General features: G+C 54.2%; 1 protein-coding gene across 1 annotated transcript in view; it reads left to right on the forward strand.

The window, feature by feature from the left end:
* Positions 1–18,287, forward strand: part of TFDP1 (transcription factor Dp-1) — a 56,923-nt gene that overhangs the window by 19,537 nt on the left and 19,099 nt on the right. Inside the window, exon 3 of the mRNA XM_011933927.1 lies at positions 9,469–9,535. Coding sequence (XP_011789317.1) covers positions 9,469–9,535 — 67 coding nt within the window. The remainder of the gene's footprint in view (positions 1–9,468; positions 9,536–18,287) is intronic.

Below are 18,287 nucleotides of genomic sequence, written 5' to 3' on the forward strand. Positions count from 1 at the left end.
TTAGCCAGGATGGTCTCGATCTCCTGACCTCGTGATCCGCCTGTCTCGGCCTCCCAAAGTGCTGGGATTACAGGCTTGAGCCACCGCGCCCAGCTCTTCTAGGATTTTTATGTAAACACGTTTCTTCTGTAATTGTTTCCGCAGCAGGCTTGATCTGAGGCTCCTGTCCTGCCATTTCCAGACACGACAGCTCCTGTCCTGCTCTTCCCACTTGATGCTTTCACTCAGAGCGTGTTCGTGAGACGAGCCTTCGCGCTGTCCCGGATCTTCTTCAGACACGAGGTTCTTTTCTGCTGCGTCCCTGCTCTGCAGTGGCACCGTGTCCTCTTCCCCGAGGTGGGGAGGTGTTGGCCTCTGTAGCTGAGAAAGGCTGGGCCTGGCGGTCACCCAGCGTGTCCTGTCTGGATTTAGTATCTTGAACCAGCAGCGTCTGTTGCCTCCCAGTGCCTGTTAGGAGCCCAGGTCCCCTGTCCAGCCTGTCCCAGGTGGCCCTGGCCTGTGGTGCCCTGAGTTGGTCCCGGCAGGACCACTTTCAGATTAACTCGCCCGGCTGCTGGTTGGATCCCGCTCCTTGTGGGCTGCTGGTGGGGGTGTGTTCTTGTGCTTTGCCGTGTGGACCCCAGTGTAGGGCAGCTCGCTGGTGGCTTCCTCAGGGTAAACCAGCAAGGTCAGAGCTCGCTGGTGGCTTCCTCAGGGTAAACCAGCAAGGTCAGAGTCAGTCTCTCGAGGCCAGCCTCACCCTCACCAGGCTCTGGTGCTTGGTGGGAGTAGGTCAGGGCAGCCCACGTGGGGTCCCCTGCAGGGCCAGGGTACTGGAAGGAGTGGCTGGGGCTGCCAGAGGTTGTCCCTGAGCTCTGGGGTTGTGTTTGTTCCCAGGTGTGCTCTCCAGGGCCCAGGAGGGCTCCTGGGAGCTCCAGGCTGGGTCCCAGCCCCAGCCCCAGAGGAAGAGCTTGTGGCCAGGTGGGCAGAAGTGCCAGCTGTTTGTGATGGGCAACCCAAGAGCCAAAAGGGAGGAGCAGAGAGAGTTCTCTGCAGGAGTTAAGGGAGGAGCAGATGGAGTTACCCGCAGGAGTCGAGGGGGGAGTGGACGGAGTTACCCACAGGAGTCAAGGGGGAAGCAGACGGAGTTACCCGCAGGAGTCGAGGGAGGAGCAGACGGAGTTCTCCACGCAAGTCAAAGGAGGAGCAGAGAGAGTTCTCTGCAGGAGTCCTAAGCTAGGACCAGGAGGGCCCTGGTAGCAGGCGGCCCATCCTGGCTGCTGTTATATAGAGTGGCCTCTTCCCCAGGTCTCTCCATTCATTATATAGTTTAATGTGCAGTGAAGTGTTTTCTGCCCTGGGGTCTGGCATGGGCCACTCCAGTCCTCAGGGGGATCCGTCAGTGCAGCTGGGTCACTTTCTTCTTGCCTCTGCTTACTTTTGAAATTAAGATTGTTCCTTGACACTTTTTTGGCTGTTGTGAAGGCAGAGCTGAGTGGCTGTGACAGAGACTGGATGACCCTCAAGCCTGAATCATTTGCTGGGTCCCCTCTGAGAAGTGTGTGGCCCTGTCTCCAGCCCTCCCCTGGGCCTGGCTTGTGAACCTGTGATGTCGGGACTGCAGGGCCCCTGCTGGGCCGTTTTCTTACCAGGCAAAATTCCTGCTTCACAGAGTTGATGCCAGGGCCGTCAAATCTTTTGTCTTCCCTGGACCACATTGCAAGAAGAATTGTCTTGGGCCACATAAAATAGAGTAACACTAACAATAGCTAAGCTAAAAAAAAAAAAACTCATAAAATTTGCAAATTTGTGTTAAAATTTGCAAATTTGTGTTGGGCTGCATTCAAAGGTGTCTTGGGCCACGTGCAGCCTACAGGCCACGGCTCAGATAAGCCTGGTTTACACTTTAGTGGGGAGCCGTTAGCAATGGAAATGGTAAATTGTTCGGTAGATTAGAAAGTACAGAGAAGAGCAGGGCAGAGAGGGGTGAGACGGTGGGGGGTCCGGCATGTGCCTCACTGGCTGTGTAGGGGAGAGTCGTCTTCACGCCCTTGCACCCTCCTAGGTCTCTAGGGCTTGTGTATCCCCAGGGGATTAGCCCCCTGGACACACCCTGCTGGCCAGCAGGGAAGGAGGCGATGAGGGCCCGGGCAGCGCCTCCATCCGGGCCAGGCGAGTGCAGCTCCAGGTTGTGAGAACCGTGGTCACCTGTGTGTTTTAAAGATGACGGCAGTGATAGGCCCCCTTTTAGGCCTGGCACGGAAGTTAGTCCCATTCGTAGACCCTGTCACAAAATGGGCGCTGCTGAGGTTTATTAAACGATGTCATCTTTAATAGTTCTCATTTTCAGTTGGTTCAGCTTTTTCTAGCAGCATGGCGTGTTTTGGGAACGTGTGTTTTGCTGTTATTGCTGCTACTCACGGTACGGTTTTATCTAATGTAAGACAAGAGAATAATCAACTGTTATCTCCATTAACTACAAACACAAATATAGTTGAACATAGTTTTTCTAATAGAAATTAAGGTTAGTTTTAGCCAAGGGGCACCTTTGCTGTTGGCTTATATGTGAATGTGTTTAGCACCTTGAGGTGTCCTTACTGGGAGGTAGGGCTGCATCTTGAGTATAAAGATTTAACAGGAAAATAAGTCCAGTGCACATGTCTTAAAATTAATAGCAATTTCAGCAGTATATTAAACACAGGAAGCTGGGCCAGGTGTGGTAGCTTACGCATGCTTGAGCCCAGGGGTTCGAGACCAGCCTGGGCAACATAATGAGACCTCGCCTCTACTAGAAGTTAAAGAAACATTAGCCCGGCATGGGGTGCGTGCCTGTCCTAGCTGCTTCGGAGGCTGACGTGGGAGGATGGCTTGAGCCCAGGTCAAGCCTGCAGTGAGCTGAGATCTTACCACTGCACCCCTGCATGGGTAACAGAGTAAGAGCCTGTCTCCAAAAAAAAAAAAAAAGGCAAATAAAACCGTTTGTGTTCTGGTGCTTGTCACTGAGTTCCTGTGGGGCACAGCCCAGAAGAAATGTCAGGAAGACCCGCATGAGGGTCTCTCCCGCAGCTCCTTTATGTGCTCAAGCTGCTCATTGTGGTTTTGTGGTATCTGCTAAATATCAACCCATAGGAATGACTTCATATTAAACAATCACAGAGGCTGTACTTGTGTCTGTCTTAGTCAGTTCTAAAGTGTCAGTGGAGACCCAGACTCACACCCACACTCCTAAAGACAGGACACAGGACAGGAGAGGCTGTGGCCTTGGATCCTGCATGGCTCACGTGGGGTTGCCTATTCAGGTGCTGCCTGTGACGTGGGAGCTAGCAAGGCCACAGCTGGCCCCTGGTCTGGAGAGTGGGGACTTGGATGCCAAGGCCACTGTGCCGTTGACCAGCAGGCCAGCGTGCACCCCTTGTGCATCCTGTTGACACGAACACTGAGCGGACGGACCCCAGCCGGTGTTCCTGTTAACAAGTCCCGTTTAGCAGCCAGCGTTTATAGCCAGCCCGGGACCTGCATGCCTGGCGGGACCCCGGTGGTTCTGTGTCCTAGGAGCCTGTCTTAATTCCAGGCCAACCAGGACGGGTGGTCACCCCACATACAGGGTTCTCAACGTTCACACGCTACGCTGGGGGTCTGCTGCTGTTGTGTCGGGCAGGAGCGGAGACTGAGGATCTGCATGTGTACTGCCCTGCACGGGCCCCGTCCCAGGAGCGAGGTGGAGCCCACGTGGGGAGGTTGTGGTCTCCAGGTGGGCAGCAGCGAGTCATGAACCTCAAGCTCTTGGTAGGTTTTTGTTGGGATGTGGCTGGCTGAGCTTCCTCATGGCTGCGTGGAGCCTCAGTGGGGCATTGTGTTTGATGGCAAATGGGAATTAAATCATGGCATCGTCACTGTCTTTTTCAGGGACGGTGCTGCACTTAGTTCTCGCGACTCTTCCTGTTGTCAGCCAAGGGGGTCGTCATAACAATCTTCCCTGTCCTTGGGGGTCACCTTCCAGGAAGGGGGTGTCCGAGAGTGAGCGCAGCGTTGAAAGGCTGATGCTGAGGGCGTGCCACGTGGGATCCCGTTCTTCGGACGACAGTGCCAGTGGGCTTTCCATGTGGAACGAAGCTTGCGCAGGATTCAAGATCCCTTCGAAAATAAATTCAGTGGCGACCTGGTTGATGAAAATAATCACATTTTTTTAATGTTCTAGAGAAAACTCTTTAACTGCTGTATTAGTTATCTATTGCTGTGAAACAGACAAATGTAGTGGCTTAAAACAACAATACGCTCTCTTACCCCCACACAATAGCTGTGGGCCCGGAGTTTGGGAGTGGCTCGGTTAGGTGCTTCTGTCCTGGAGTCTCACGCAGTTGCAGTTGAGACGTTGCCCAGCTCTCAGGCCTCAAGACCAAGGTCTGGGAGTCCGCTTCCTAGATGTCTTTCTTACCTGTGGCAGCAGTAGCAGGAGGAGCCCTCAGCACCAGGACCACCTCAGGGCCTCTTGAGTATCCTCACACCGTGGCACCAGCTTTTGCAAGAGGGCAGGGAGTGACCCAGCTTCAGAAGTTGCCCCTTATTTCCATCCTCCTGGGGGTCGGGTCACAGAAGTCAGTTCAGGGAGAAGGTGGCGCAGTATTGAGTGTCCGCAGGGGAGCTGGTAGGAGACAGTGCAGTGGTGAGTGTCTGCAGGGGATCCTGTGGGGAGGTGGTGTGGTGGTGGGTGTCTGCAGGGGAGCCCGTTGGAAAGGCAGCACAGTGGTGGGTATTTGCAGGAGAGCCTGTCCTGGTTGCTTGGGCTGCCGTCACAGGAATACTGTGACCATGAATTGGGCAGCTTGTAAACAACAGGAATCGACTGCTCACAGCTCGGGAGCCTAAGAGTCCACTGTCAAGGCCCTGGTAGGTTTGGTGTCTGGTGAGAGCCGCTGCTTGGCTGGTAAGTAGCGTCTTCTTGCCGTGCCCTCACCTGGTGGAAGGGCCAGGGAGCCCCTTTATCAGAACACAGATTCCATCTGGGAGGCTGTGCCTTCATGGCCCAGTCACTTCGAAATACCATCCCAAGCAGGATTAGGAGGGCCGCACATGAAGACGCCGCAGAGCCTTCCTGGAGGCTGTGTGCCCCAGCCCGGCCGTCAGCCGCCTGCTCCCACTCACGTCTCCCCGGTTCACCCTCCTCCAGTGCTGGTTTGTAGAACATTTGTGTGAGTTCTTCAGATGATCTGTGAACACAGGCAGTCTAGGTGGTGGTTTTATTTTCTAATCTCCTTTATGGAAAGGAGAGTTTGCATTTCCCTTGTGATTTTGACACACGTTGTATTATGAAATATTTTCAGTGTTTGTCAAACTCAGTGTGGAGTAAGCGCATCCCGTCAAGATAGGCACTTACAGGCACCACAGGAACCACTGTGTGGTTTCCTTTTAGGTCAGGTTTCCTGTCTTACTAGCCTCATGTTCCTAGTTGGAAATTAAGGTTGAGACTGTAGCCTCTGTAGCCAGGTGTGCATTTGTTCTCCTCCAGCTCTGGAGAGGTCTGCTTTAGAGGCCCTGCGGCCCCAGAAGTCATGCCTCTGAGTCTGTGGTTCTTGGCTGCCGGTGGCTTTGCAGTGTCCGGAGATGATTCTGGTTGTCCCACCAGGGGTGAAGACTGAGGACGCCGCCAAACACCCTGTAGGGAGGGTGGCCCCTGGCAGGGCCGTGCAGGTGGCAGCGTCAGCGCTGCTGCTGAGACAGCACAGGGCGTCATTCATGCCCCCTGCCTCCTGGGCCCAGAGCTTCTCCAGGAGAAAGCTGAGGAAAGGGGCCAGCTGTGAACTGCGGGTGCTTACCGGGGATCTGGCAATACCTGGGCACGTGGCCGGTGGAACCAGCAGGCCGAGGCTGTGGATTTTGAAGTGCTATCTGCCATTTCTACTTTCAGAAGCGTGAGCTGCATAAAGAAGGGGAATGAAAGGGTTTTTCCTGGAGCAAAACGATGCTTGTGGCAGACCCAGTTGGACACACAGATGATGCCACGCTTGTGTCGGCAGTGCGGCTCTGGCCCACACGTGGGCCTTGTTCTCTCCTCACTGGCTGCCGTCACTGTGTGCTCCGCGTCCGTGCAGTTACCCCAGAGCTTTATGTCACAACATTGAGGCTGGCGGAGAAAGGCCCCTTCACCCCATCTCGGTCTTCCTGGAAGGGCCGCCTGGGTCCACAGCCTGGCCCGTTAACTCCCTGGTCAGCTGCTGGGGAGGAGGAAGCACTGCCTGGAAGGAGGGGCTGTGCCGGTGGGTGGCGGTGACGGGGCAGTGGTCTCCTGGACCTGGGTTTCCTGGGCGTGGGCTACTCAGGGATTGCTGAGTTCCTGTCCCAGCCGGGGCTGACCACCGAGTCAGTGGGGCAGAGTGAGAAACATCCAGGCCACCTGTGCCCCAGCCCCTGCGGCTGCCGAGGTCTCCCCTAGGCAAGGGCAGTTGGCATTCTCGCAGGGCCTGTATTGGTGCACTTGAGGAGGGTTTTATGTGAGCAGCGGCAGAACGTTTACAGACACGAGCGTCGCGGTGGCCGGGCCAGGCCCGTGTTTGAGTGCACGGTGGCCCTAGGCGGGGCTCCTCTGTTGAGGCCTGACTTGCCGGCGTTTCATGGAGGCCGCAGCAGCCGCTGCTCCTGGGGGTCTTCCACACGCCCTGCAGGCATGGGGAGGAGCAGCCCCTGCTCTGTCTCTGCCCATTGGGCTGTCCCCACCAACAGAAACAAGGCGCTGTGCCACCCTGGGCAGTGCGTGCCCTGCGCCAGTCCCTGGCCCTGCACTTCTTAGCAGGCGCTCATTTGTTCATCCTGGTGAGGGAGGGCGATAGACAGGGACGGCAGTACAAAACGGCTTCAGAGCCCGAACCACGGTTGCCACAGGCCAGGGCTGGGAGCGCAGACGCCATAGGGGAACTGGGCACAGCCCTGGCTGTGTAGGTGGGAGGGCGGTCGTCCTCCACAACTGGGACTTGCTCCATCAGACCCCTGGCAGGGCTTCCTCCAGCTCCACGCACCCGGGGCTGGAGCATGCTCCACTCCCACACAGATGCTCGAGCTGGGCTCAAGCCTGACCAGCCCTGACCGAGGCCCTTGCCTCCTGGCCTCACGCACCAGGCCTTAACCTCCTGGCTGTAACTTCCTGGCCTTACGCACCTGGCTGTTCCCTCCTGGCTGACCCACCTTGTGTTTAACTTCTCAGTCTTACCTAGTTTGCTTTCACCTCCTTGGTCATAGTCGCCTGACCTCACCTACTTTGCTGTAGTGTCTTGGCCTTCATCTCCTGTGGATTCTGGCCCGCCATAGCCACTTGGCCGTGTGTACCTGGCTTAGCCACCCATCCACACCCGCTCGCCTTTTTCTTACTGGCCGTACCCTCCTGCCCTTTCTCTCCCAGGCTTAACGTCTCGGCCTTACGGACCTGGCCTGGATGGTATTGCCCTCATGGTGACCAGGATGTCTGACATCTCACACGTGTAACACACTAATGGGTGCCAGCACAAAGCCATGCACGCCGGCCTTCAGGCACCATCGTTGACCGCGGGTCACGCTTTTCCCGTCGTGCGTTTGTGCCAGCGTAGCCCTCTGCGGGGCCTGCCTGGTGTCGTGCGTTTGTGCCAGCGTAGCCCTCTGCGGGGCCTGCCTGGTGTCGTGCGTTTGTGCCAGCGTAGCCCTCTGCGGGGCCTGCCTGGTGTCGTGCGTTTGTGCCAGCGTAGCCCTCTGCGGGGCCTGCCTGGTGTCGTGCGTTTGTGCCAGCGTAGCCCTCTGCGGGGCCTGCCTGGTGTCGTGCGTTTGTGCCAGCGTAGCCCTCTGCGGGGCCTGCCTGGTGTCGTGCGTTTGTGCCAGCGTAGCCCTCTGCGGGGCCTGCCTGGTGTTGTGCGTTTGTGCCAGCGTAGCCCTCTGCGGGGCCTGCCTGGTGCTGCATCAGGTTGGTGGCCTCAGAGGCGCCTCCTGGGTGTGGTCAGGTTCTTGCCCCACAGCTCTTTTCCTTGAGATTGCATCACAAGCCGTCTTTGGGCCCCTGGGCGTGGTGGAGCCTGGATCCCAGCCCCTTGGTGTGGCCAGTGTGTTGCAGCCCCTCCTGCACATCCCACCTCACCTGGCTCTGTGTGCAAGTGGTCACTGGGTCGTCCACCCACCTCCCAGCAAGTCCCACAGCCAGGGCTGGGATGGTGCCTGCTGCACAGCCAGACTCAGAACGTGCGGTTGGACCCGGTTGGAACGTCTGTCGTTACTATCTTTTTTCAGCCTCCTAGGATGTGAACTTGCCGTCGTCCTCGAGCTTACGGGCAGCCCTGGTTTTCCTCATCTTCTGTAGGGAAGGGGGTTGTGAAGATGCTCAGGAAGTTGCCCAGTGGTCTTGCAGGGGTCGTCTTGCTGGGCTTTTAGTCTTGGCTGCCTGGCTTGTACCTGAGCTGCCTCCCCATGTCCCCTGACTTACGTGGGTGGCACCGTGGGGTCATGGCGTCTCCTTGTTCCCGTGGTGTTGTCTACAGGAGGGTGCATTCGGGTGCCTTTACCCTCAGCAAAGACAGCAACCCCCATCGCCGCCCCCCAGCACCACTGCCTGAGGTGCGTGGCCTCCTCGGACCCTGGGTACTCAAGCGCGCAGCCGTGTGTGTGCTCATGCTCAGGCGGCCACGCCCAGAGGCCGCCCCTCCAAGACCTCCTCTTGGGATGGCCTTTCCTTCGCAGAGCCCAGCCCCTGGGGACTGACATTTTGTTGGGACTAGGAAGAGAATGAAAGATTTCATGACTTTTCTGGAGAAGCAGGATGAGGTTGACAATTCTGATAGGAGTCCCCCTTAATGTGTCTTGCTGTGTGGCTGAACCGTTAGGTGTGTGTTACTGCCGTATAGCTGTACCATTAGGCGTGTGTCCCTGCTGTGGCTATACCGTCACGTGTGTGTGCCTGCTGTGGCTGTGCCATCACGCGTGTGTTCCTGCTGTGCGGCTGTACTGTCACGCGTATGCCCCCACCGTGTGGCTGCGCCGTCACGCGTGTGCCCCCACGTGTGTGTGCCTGCTGTGGCTGTGCCATCACGCGTGTGTTCCTGCTGTGCGGCTCTGCTGTCACGCGTGTGCCCCCACCGTGTGGCTGCGCCGTCACGCCCCTGCCCCTGCCGTGTGGCTGCGTCATCACGCCCGTGCCTCCGCCGTGTGGCTGTACTCTTATCTGTGCCACCTTTCGTTTAACGTTCTATTGTGAACATTTTCCTCATCATTACGATCGTGATTTTTCAAGACTGTGGATTCTATAAGTCGTGGCTAATTCCTGGTGGACGGTGCTGTTTTGGCTCTGCAGGTGCCGTGGTGACAGCGACGTTCCTTCTCCGGACCTGGCGTTCTCCTGGGGATTCCTGGCGTTGCTTAGCTGTGGCCCTTCTGCCTTTGTATGACGTTATTTGATAGAACCCTTGAGGGTGGCTTTAGACACCCCTTGTTTCGTAGCCCTTTTAGCTGTTGTATTTATTATGGTTTTGTTGCTTTCTGCAGGCCGGTCTAATTGAAGCCAACGGAGAACTCAAGGTCTTCATAGACCAGAACCTCAGTCCCGGAAAAGGTAAGGGCACCTGTTCCGGACACACTTGTGTTGATGAATGCGTGAAGCTTCACGTGTGTATGAAGCTGTTGACGTTGAAGCCTCTTGCTAATGATGGCATCTCCTGCACGGGCACCTTTGTGCTCCGGGAACCTAGGAGGGTGGGCGTAGGGGCCTTCTAATATTTAGAACACAGCCTGCACACACACCAGCAGCTTTGCGGATTTTGAATTCTAAGGTATGTATACTATTTGCAAAAGTTTAGAAAAAGGTAGAATAATGTAAAGAAGAAATAAAGATAATTTGTTTTCCCGCCACCCAAAGATAATGACGTCTCAGCAGTGGTGTGGGCTCTTCCAGAAGCCGGACTCACCTGTGCTGTTTGAGGAACGATGGGCCTACCATGGTGCACACCTCCTGCAAAGCAAGCACTTGCCACGTTTAACGCTTCGCGTGTGTATTTTACTAGCTCTTGAGGAAAAGCCATTTTTCCTGTCTTGAGGAATCCGGGGAGGAAGTCAGCTGGAGAGGTTGAAGCCACCTCTTCCAGGTCCCACGGTTGGCAGTTTCCATTTTACACCTTGGAGTGGTGCTGTGGTTTACATTCATGAAGGTGTGTGTGTGCTCACCTGGTTACTTCCCAGGTAAACTCCTTACCTGTGCTGGGTCAGGACACACCACTTAGAAGCTTTGATGTGCGGTGCTTGGCTCCTCGTGAGAGGCTGTGCCGTGTGGAGCTGGGAGTGCGTGCAGGCAGTTCACTGTGGTTGGTCGCGATATTGCTGGAGACAAGCTTGTGGAAGAGCTTGCTTTGTCCTGAGACGTTTCTGCCTGCAGAGCCTAGTGGGTCCACTGAGTGCTCTGGTCGCGACATGCACCTGGTTGCATCAGCCCAGGGAGGAGCCTAGAGGCCTGGATGCGTTTCCGTTTTAGATTCCTAGAAGGAACCTTCTGATTTTTCTAATTATTCCCATATATAAAATGAGCTTTTTTTTACTCTTAACATTGAGACCCTTCTAAGTGACCTCTCAGTGCTTGCTGTGGCTCTGGGGCGTGGGTGACCAGGCCACCAGCTCTCTGCTGAGGCTTGGCCCTGCTGCCTGTCCCTTTCTGTCCAGTGCTGGTGCGGGCGCCCATGGTGCCATGTGCCTCCAACCCCTACGTGCTGCGGAGCCAGGTCCGGGTGTCTCCCTGGGGCCCGTCCGTAGGTCCTGCTCTGGTCTCTTCCTTGAGAGAACTTGGCCTTGTGACCTGAGCCAGCCTGCAGCCTCCCCAGCCTCCTGCTGCCCGTGGGCCCTGCCAGAGGAAGGAGGTGGGACTGGCCCGGCTCTTCTGCCGACGCAGGTCCTTCCCTGCTGCTTTTCTAGGAATAGGGAGCAAATCTACGCAGCACTTTTAGGATTATTTATGAACTTTTTGTCTTGATCATTTGAGGATTCACAGATTGCTTGAGAGAAGTATAGTTTTAGTGTAACTAATTGAACACTTAGAAGTGCACAAGTTGCAGGCATGACATTTTCTGTTCAAGTGATAAAGCAGAAATAACAATAAAAAGTTCACCATTTTCACCATTGGAAGTGATGAAGTCTGTTACTATGGTGTTGAATCTGAATTCCTCTTGTTAGGTTACATGCAGTAGGCTTTCTTACCACATGTGCGCTGTCTCCTTTTCCATTCTTACTCACAGATCTGTGCTTAAATCTGTAACAAGTTTAATGGAGCTGAAGAGTTGAATTGAAGGGATTAGGAGGGAACATATTCTGGCATTCGTAGCATAGCTGAAAATGTTCTGGTTTTGACACGGCCCAGCAGGGCCATGCGTTTCCCGTCTGCTCGCCCTGCGCGCCCCGGCCCCCGATCCCCCTGAGGTGAGCCTTGGGATGGTCAGTTCTTTCCCCAGATCGCCGGCAGCAGCTCTTGGGCCTCCCCTGCCCTCACCTGGTGTTGATTCCACCACACAAGTGGAGTTTTGTTGTTGTTGTTGTTGTTGTTTTTGAGATGGAGTCTCACTCTGTCGCCCGGGCCGGAGTGCAGTGGCGTGATCTCGGCTCACTGCAACCTCCGCCTCTCGGATTCAAGTGATTCTCCTGCCTCAACCTCCTGAGTAGCTGGGATTACAGGTGCCCACCACCATATATCCAGCTAGTTTTGTATTTTTAGTAGAGATGGGGTTTCACCATATTGGTCAGGCTGGTCTCGAACTCCTGACCTCATGATCCGCCTGCCTCGGCCTCCCAAAGTGCTGGGATTACAGGCGTGAGCCGCTGCACCTGGCCACACGTGGTTATTTTAAATTTGGTTTTGAGTCAGTGACATGTTCATGTTTTAAAATTTTGAAGTATGAAAAGGTGCAGAGAGGTTTCCTTCTTTCCTCTTCTGCCCAAGCAGGTGAGCACCAGTGTTCTCTTCCGGTGTTCGTTCCAGAGAATTCTGTTTAACAAATAGAACAGTTTGTTGGTGTTTGCATGTGTCTGTGTCAATATGTGTGCATGAGTGCGCGTGAGGAACGTGTGTGTCACTGAGTGTGCATGTGAGGAGGTGCATGAGTGTGTGTCAGTGTATGCGTGAATGAGTGTGTATGTGAGGAGTGCTTGTTGGTGCATTGTGCATGAGGAGTGACTGCATGTCTGAGTGTGCATGAGTTGAGTATGTGTTGAGTGTGCATGTGTGTTGTGTGCATGAGTTGTGTGAGTACGAGTGTACCTGTGAGTTTGTGTGTGGGTGCATGCGTGTGAGTTGTGTGCGTGTGTGTGCAAGTGAGTTGCGTGAATTGTGAGGAGTGTGTGTGGAGTGCATGTGTTGTGAGTGTGCATGAGTTCACGTGGGTTGTGTCAGTTGTGTTCGTGCATTTGTGAGTCGAGATGTGTGTTGTGTGCGTGAGTTGCGTGTGAGTTGAGTGAGTTGTGTGTGTGGAGTGTTGTGTGTGTTGTGTTCTGTGCGTGTGCATGTGTGTATGTGAGTTGTGTGCGTGAGTTGAATGAGGTGTGTGTGTGCGAGTATGTGCATGAGTTGTGTGAGTTCTGATTGTGCATGTGTGTGAGTTGTGTGTGTGTGTAAGCGTGCAGTCCTTGCCTCCCCAACAGACACCCGTTTTCACTAGTGGGCCCCCCTCGCCTCTAGTTTGGGAGGTGGGGCGGTCTAGGCAGGGTCCTCAGCGCCCTTAGATGGAGCCGTTGCGGGTGCTTTTTGAGTTGCCCTTGGTGGTGCAAGTGAGCAAGGCTCCGCCTTCCTCCGTCTGTGCCCTGCGAGCCCAGGGCATGGTCGGTAGCACTTTGAGGGCTGTGGAGGCCTTGCTTGAGTCAGATCTTGAGGCAGGACAGGAGCTGTCCCGGTGAGAGTGGATCAGGGGAAGGTAGAGGGGATGAGCCCAGCCGAGGCTCCTCGTGGGTCCCTGGCCCTGGTCCTCCCAGCTCCACTCCACACCACAGCCGCTTGGGGCCGCTGTGTCTCTTCCTGCTGCTGCTGTGGGGGGCCTGTGTCCAGGTCCGCACTGTGATTGTCAGTGTTCTCTAGAGCAACAGCTAGGGAGACGGGGAACCCAGGTGGGGACTCACTACAGGACCCAGCCTAGCCATAGTGGGGCCACCAGGGCGGAACCTGCAGGGCGATTGGTGATGAATTCTTTTCCTGGAAAAATGTAGGTTTTGCTCTAAAAGCCTTCAACGGGTTAGATGAGGCCCACCTGCATCGAGCACAATCTCCTTTGCTTAATGGCTCCTTTTCAAGGAGCTTAGTGGCAAGTTCTTTGGCTGAATAACGGGATAGAGCACCGTCAGGCTGACACGTAAAACTGACCATCACACCCTTCGAGGCTCAGAAAACTGCTTTCCACCCAGAGAAATGCACCAAACTTGAGACATTTTGTATCCATAGGCTCCCCAAGGATGAGAGTCCCAACGTGGAGGTTTTGACGATACATTTTACATGGGCCATTTTAGTCGTGGCTGTTTGGTTTGCCTCTGATTGTTTCCTGAGAGCAAAATGCTGGTGTAAACATTTGCACACACACTTTGTGTGTCTGGCAGTTCCACGTCCTCACCAGCATTTGGTGGTGGTGCATTTTTAGGCTTTGTGTGTCACAGGTGGGCTCTTACTCATATCATGCCTGTGGCCCCGCAGTACTGATAGGAGCTTTCCCTCTGGCTTTACCTGGTCCACCCTGCCCCCGTCCCAGGGTGACCTGGCCCCAGGGCTGCCTGCATCCTCCTCCCCGATGTGTGCAATCCTGTCCGACCTGTGCCTCGTCCTCAGGGAGGCCAGCCGGGAGGCCACAGCTGGCCTGGAAGTGTGCTTGTCTGTCTGTACCTCAGGGCTGCCTGTGCACCTCCTGTACCGAGGGGTGATCCAGGCTCACGGAGAATCCGCCCACACTGTTCCTGAGAGCGCAGATATGTGTGTAGGCCAGATGCAGGTGCTCACACCAGAAATCTCAGTGCTGCAGTAAGATTTGGGGGGGCTGCAGTGGGAGGATTGCTTGAGGCCAGGAGTTCAAGACCAGCCTGGGCAACAACGTGAGGCCCCATCTCTACAAAAAATAATAATAAAAAAGTAGCCAAGCATGGTGGCGCATGTCTGTAGATAGTCGCAGCTACTCGGGAGGCTGAGGCAGGAGGATCGCTTGAGCCTGGGAGGTCAAGGCTGCAGTGAGTTGTGATTGAGCCTCTGCACTCCAGCCTGGGTGACAGTGCCAGACCCCGTCTCAAATGAGTAGGCTGGGCACGGTGGCTCACGCCTGTTATCCCAGCACTTTGGGAGGCTGAGGCAGGTGGATCACCTGAGGTCAGGAGTTCAAGACCAGCCTAGCCAACATGGTGAAACTGCCTCTCCACTACAAATATAAAAATTACTGGGGCGCTGTGGTTGCGTGCCTGTAATCCCAGCTACTCAGGAGGCTGAGGCAGGAGAATCACTTGAACCCGGAAGGCGGAGGTTGCAGTGAACCGAGATTGCTCCACTGCCCTCTAGCCTGGGTGACAGAGTGAGACTGTGTCTCAAAAAAAAAGAGTAAATGTGTAAGTGTACATTTGAGCGTGTACGTTGGCAGCTGGTGCGTGGAGTGTCTGCTCCTCCCCATGCCTTGTGGTGGCTCCTGTCTTTAGTCACTGGGGCCCTTCCATTCGTGGCTTTGGCGACTACGATGCGTTTTGCTACCTTTTGTTATTTGCTGCCTTTTTCTCGTAGTGTGCTCATGATTTTTAACATAGTGGGTACGTGGAGAGCACTCAGACACAGGTCATGGCTGTGTGCGGTGCAGGCTCACCCTGTCTGCGGCGCCGGGCCCGGGTCCCTCAGTTGCTGCTCATATGGGAGTGCCCAGCACATGTGGGCATTTGATTATGCATGTGCTCTTAGCCCAGAATGACTGCTTCTGAAAGAGCATCTCCCTTTGTTGTGTCTTTACTTTCCTCCTGCTTCAGTCTCATGTCTGTCGGCTTTAGGGTTCTAAGTGGAGGAGGAAATTTAGCAGTGATGTGTGGTCAGAAGCTTAGTGTTGCTTACGTAATTCCTTACTCGTGGTGACTGTTGCTTGTGAACTGTGCCCCCCCCCCGCCCACCCCCCCCCACACTGCTCTTTGTACAACTGTTAGGAAGGGGGTTATAGGAAGGGAGGGTATAACTTTTGGTTGGCCTCTTCAAACTGCCAGCCTCCTACAAAACTGTTAGGAGAGGCCATCAGCTTTTTCTCTCTTCGTATTTCTCTATTTTTAACCTGAAGGACATTAAAAACCCAGCCTCTGTTTTTAGCCCAGTAATGACATGTCTGTGGCTGTAACCCTTGTTCCTAGGTGTGAGATGATGACTCTGGATGCAGGGTAGCCTCCTGGAGCTCTGTGTGTTTGTACAGAGAGGTTTGTGGGAACGACTTCAGCCATGCTGTGAACTTGGAGTAGTAACCGTGTGTTCTCAGGAGTAGGTCCTGCTGGGGGGCCCAGCCACGTCAGGCACAGTACATGTGTGGTTTGTGCAGCTGAGGTCTCTGATAACTGCCAGAGGATAGGCTTTGTGTGGGAGCTGCCTCAACCTGCGTTCTAGGAGCTCAGGTCTCCTGAGTCTGAAGGGAGTCTGGGGAGAGCAGTGTCTCCATGGGGCAGGTACCTGGCTGTGGTCACTTAGGCAGGAGCTTCCTCCTCAGTGCTGACAACAGAGAAGAATGTTCTGTTGTGGCCAGTCAAGTGTGCACAAATGCTGCTTGCAAGCCAGCCACGGAGGCACTCACCTGCAGAGCCGCTCCCCTGCAGAGGGGCTGTGCTTGGCCAGATGAGCAGACGAAACGTCTCCAGCTTGGTGGGCAAAACAGTAACTTGTAGACGTCTGGCTCTGACAATGTAAAGATGTTAAAATTGTTTTTCAGAAAATACAAAACTTTATGGTTTCATAATTTATCTTAAGCCCTATAGATATTAATAGAATAGGATAAGTGATGATAAAAATGTGAATACTGTATTTAGACTCCTTTTTCTGTTAATGGATTATAGCAACTCAGACCATATATATATATATATATATATATATTTTTTTTTTTTTTTTTGAGACGGAGTCTCGCTCTGTCGCCTGGGCTGGAGTGCAGTGGCCGGATCTCAGCTCACTGCAAGCTCCGCCTCCCGGGTTTACACCATTCTCCTGCCTCAGCCTCCCGAGTAGCTGGGACTACAGGCGCCCGCCACCTCGCCCGGCTAGTTTTTTGTATTTTTTAGTAGAGACGGGGTTTCACCGTGTTAGCCAGGATGGTCTCGATCTCCTGACCTCGTGATCCGCCCGTCTCGGCCTCCCAAAGTGCTGGGATTACAGGCTTGAGCCACCGCGCCCGGCCGACCATATATATTCTTAACTAATTTTCTTCCCAAGAAAGGAATTCTCCATTTAAAATGCTGTATATAAAATGTTTTTAATTAGTTCATTTGAAAAAGGCTACGTAGTGCCTTTTACAGTTGAAACAATATTATTTCTGTAGAGTCGGCCTGTGGGCCATGTCTTCATGTGACTCAGCTTGTCCCTGAAATGTTAGTCCTCCTCCCTCCCATGCATAGATTGTGTGGGGCAGCCTTACCAAGAAAATGTGTGGAACACTCTACTTATATTGCCAGATTAAAACTAAATGATTGGCTGGGCAGGGTGGCTCACACCTGTAGTCCCAGCACTTTGAGAGGCCAAAGCGGGTGCATGACTTGAACTCAGGAGTTCAAGACCAGTCTGTGTGATGCGGCGAAACCCTGTCTTTACAAAAAAATACGAAAATTAGCTGGGTGTGGTGGTGCGAGCCTGTAGTACCAGCTACTTGGGAGGTTGAGGTGGGAGGAGCCCTTGAACCGAGAGGTGGAGGTTGCAGTGAGCTGAGATTGTACCACTGCACTCCCACCTGGGTGACAGAGTGAGACCCTGTCTCAAAAACAACAACAACTACTAATTGAAATAACATTCTACCCTGAGGTGGACAAAAAAGTGGCGGGGAGCGACAGCCTGGCTGCCACGGGTGCGTTTGGACTGGAACAACCGCTTGGGGAGCTGGGCGGACTCTGGGACAGCGGCCGCTTGGACCAAGGCTTCGCTGGCGGCAGGTGTGCTGAGAAAAACACACAGCATGCGGTTCAGTAATAACAAACAGCATTTTCATATGACATCTGTGTTCATATGACCACTTTATTGTAATGGAATAGCATAACAGCGTTTGAGGAAATCAGCCTGATCTCTCTATGTATGGGTACATAGAGAAACGCAATGTTGGCAGAATTGCAGAATGTGAGCCATATAATATTTGTCTGTGTTTCAGAGGCACACAAAAAACAATCATTATAGCCTTAGGTTCAGTTCAGCACATCCTGGGAAAGTATGAAAAATGAAGTGAGTACGTCCCTGCAGGCCCTGGGAGCTGCACACAGGGCAGCCTCGTGGGGAGGCTGAGGATCCTGGGGACTGTCATTTTATTTCTGCTCCTTATGTCTCTATGAAACTTGAAGCAAGTATGATAACAGTGTATTTTAAGTGTACTGGAATAAAATTGTCGTGTTACTGTTTGTATTTGTAAAAGTTTCTCAATGAATAGAAACAAGAAGTCCGGCCAGGCGCAGTGGCTCACACCTGTAATCCCAGCACTGTGGGATGCCGAGGCGCAGTGGCTCACACCTGTAATCCCAGCACTTTGGGAGGCCGAGGCGGTTGGATCACCTGAAGTCACGCGTTCAAGACCAGCCTGGCCAACATGGTGAAACCCCATCTCTACTAAAAATACAAGAAGTAGCTGGGCGTGGTGGTGGGTGCCTGTAGTCCCAGCTACTCAGGAGGCTGAGGCAGGAGAATCGCTGGAACCTGGGAGGCAGAGGTTGCAGTGAGCCGAGATAATGTCACTGCACTCCAGCCTGGGCAGCAGAGCGAGACTCCATCTCAAAAAAAAAAAAGGCCACCCACCCAGCTCTGGTCCCCAGAAGTCACTGCCCTTTCCAGCCTATACTTCTGGGTGTGGGTCTGAGATGTATTCAGAGAGGGGCCTTGCTGCTCACTGGCCGGGTGGGTGTGCGAACTCAGCCCCTATCTCAAGGCCCTTCTGAAATGCTGCTCTGGGGCGGGGCAGGGGGTACTCACCCTCAGCCTCAGGATTTCTTTCTTCTCCCTGTTACTGATGCACGTACCCTGCCCTCTGTCCTGTAGAGACTCAGCTGGTGACCCAGGGGTGCTGCTGGTTGATGTGGCGCTGCTCAGAGGTCCTCTGTTGGTTTGTGTCTAGGCTGGGAGGGGCCCTCTGTGCTTGGCAAGCCCTCGGGCTCCGAAACCCTTTTCC

Source organism: Colobus angolensis, unplaced genomic scaffold (genome assembly GCF_000951035.1).
Source record: "Colobus angolensis palliatus isolate OR3802 unplaced genomic scaffold, Cang.pa_1.0 Scaffold13, whole genome shotgun sequence".
Taxonomy (NCBI): Eukaryota; Metazoa; Chordata; class Mammalia; order Primates; family Cercopithecidae; genus Colobus; species Colobus angolensis.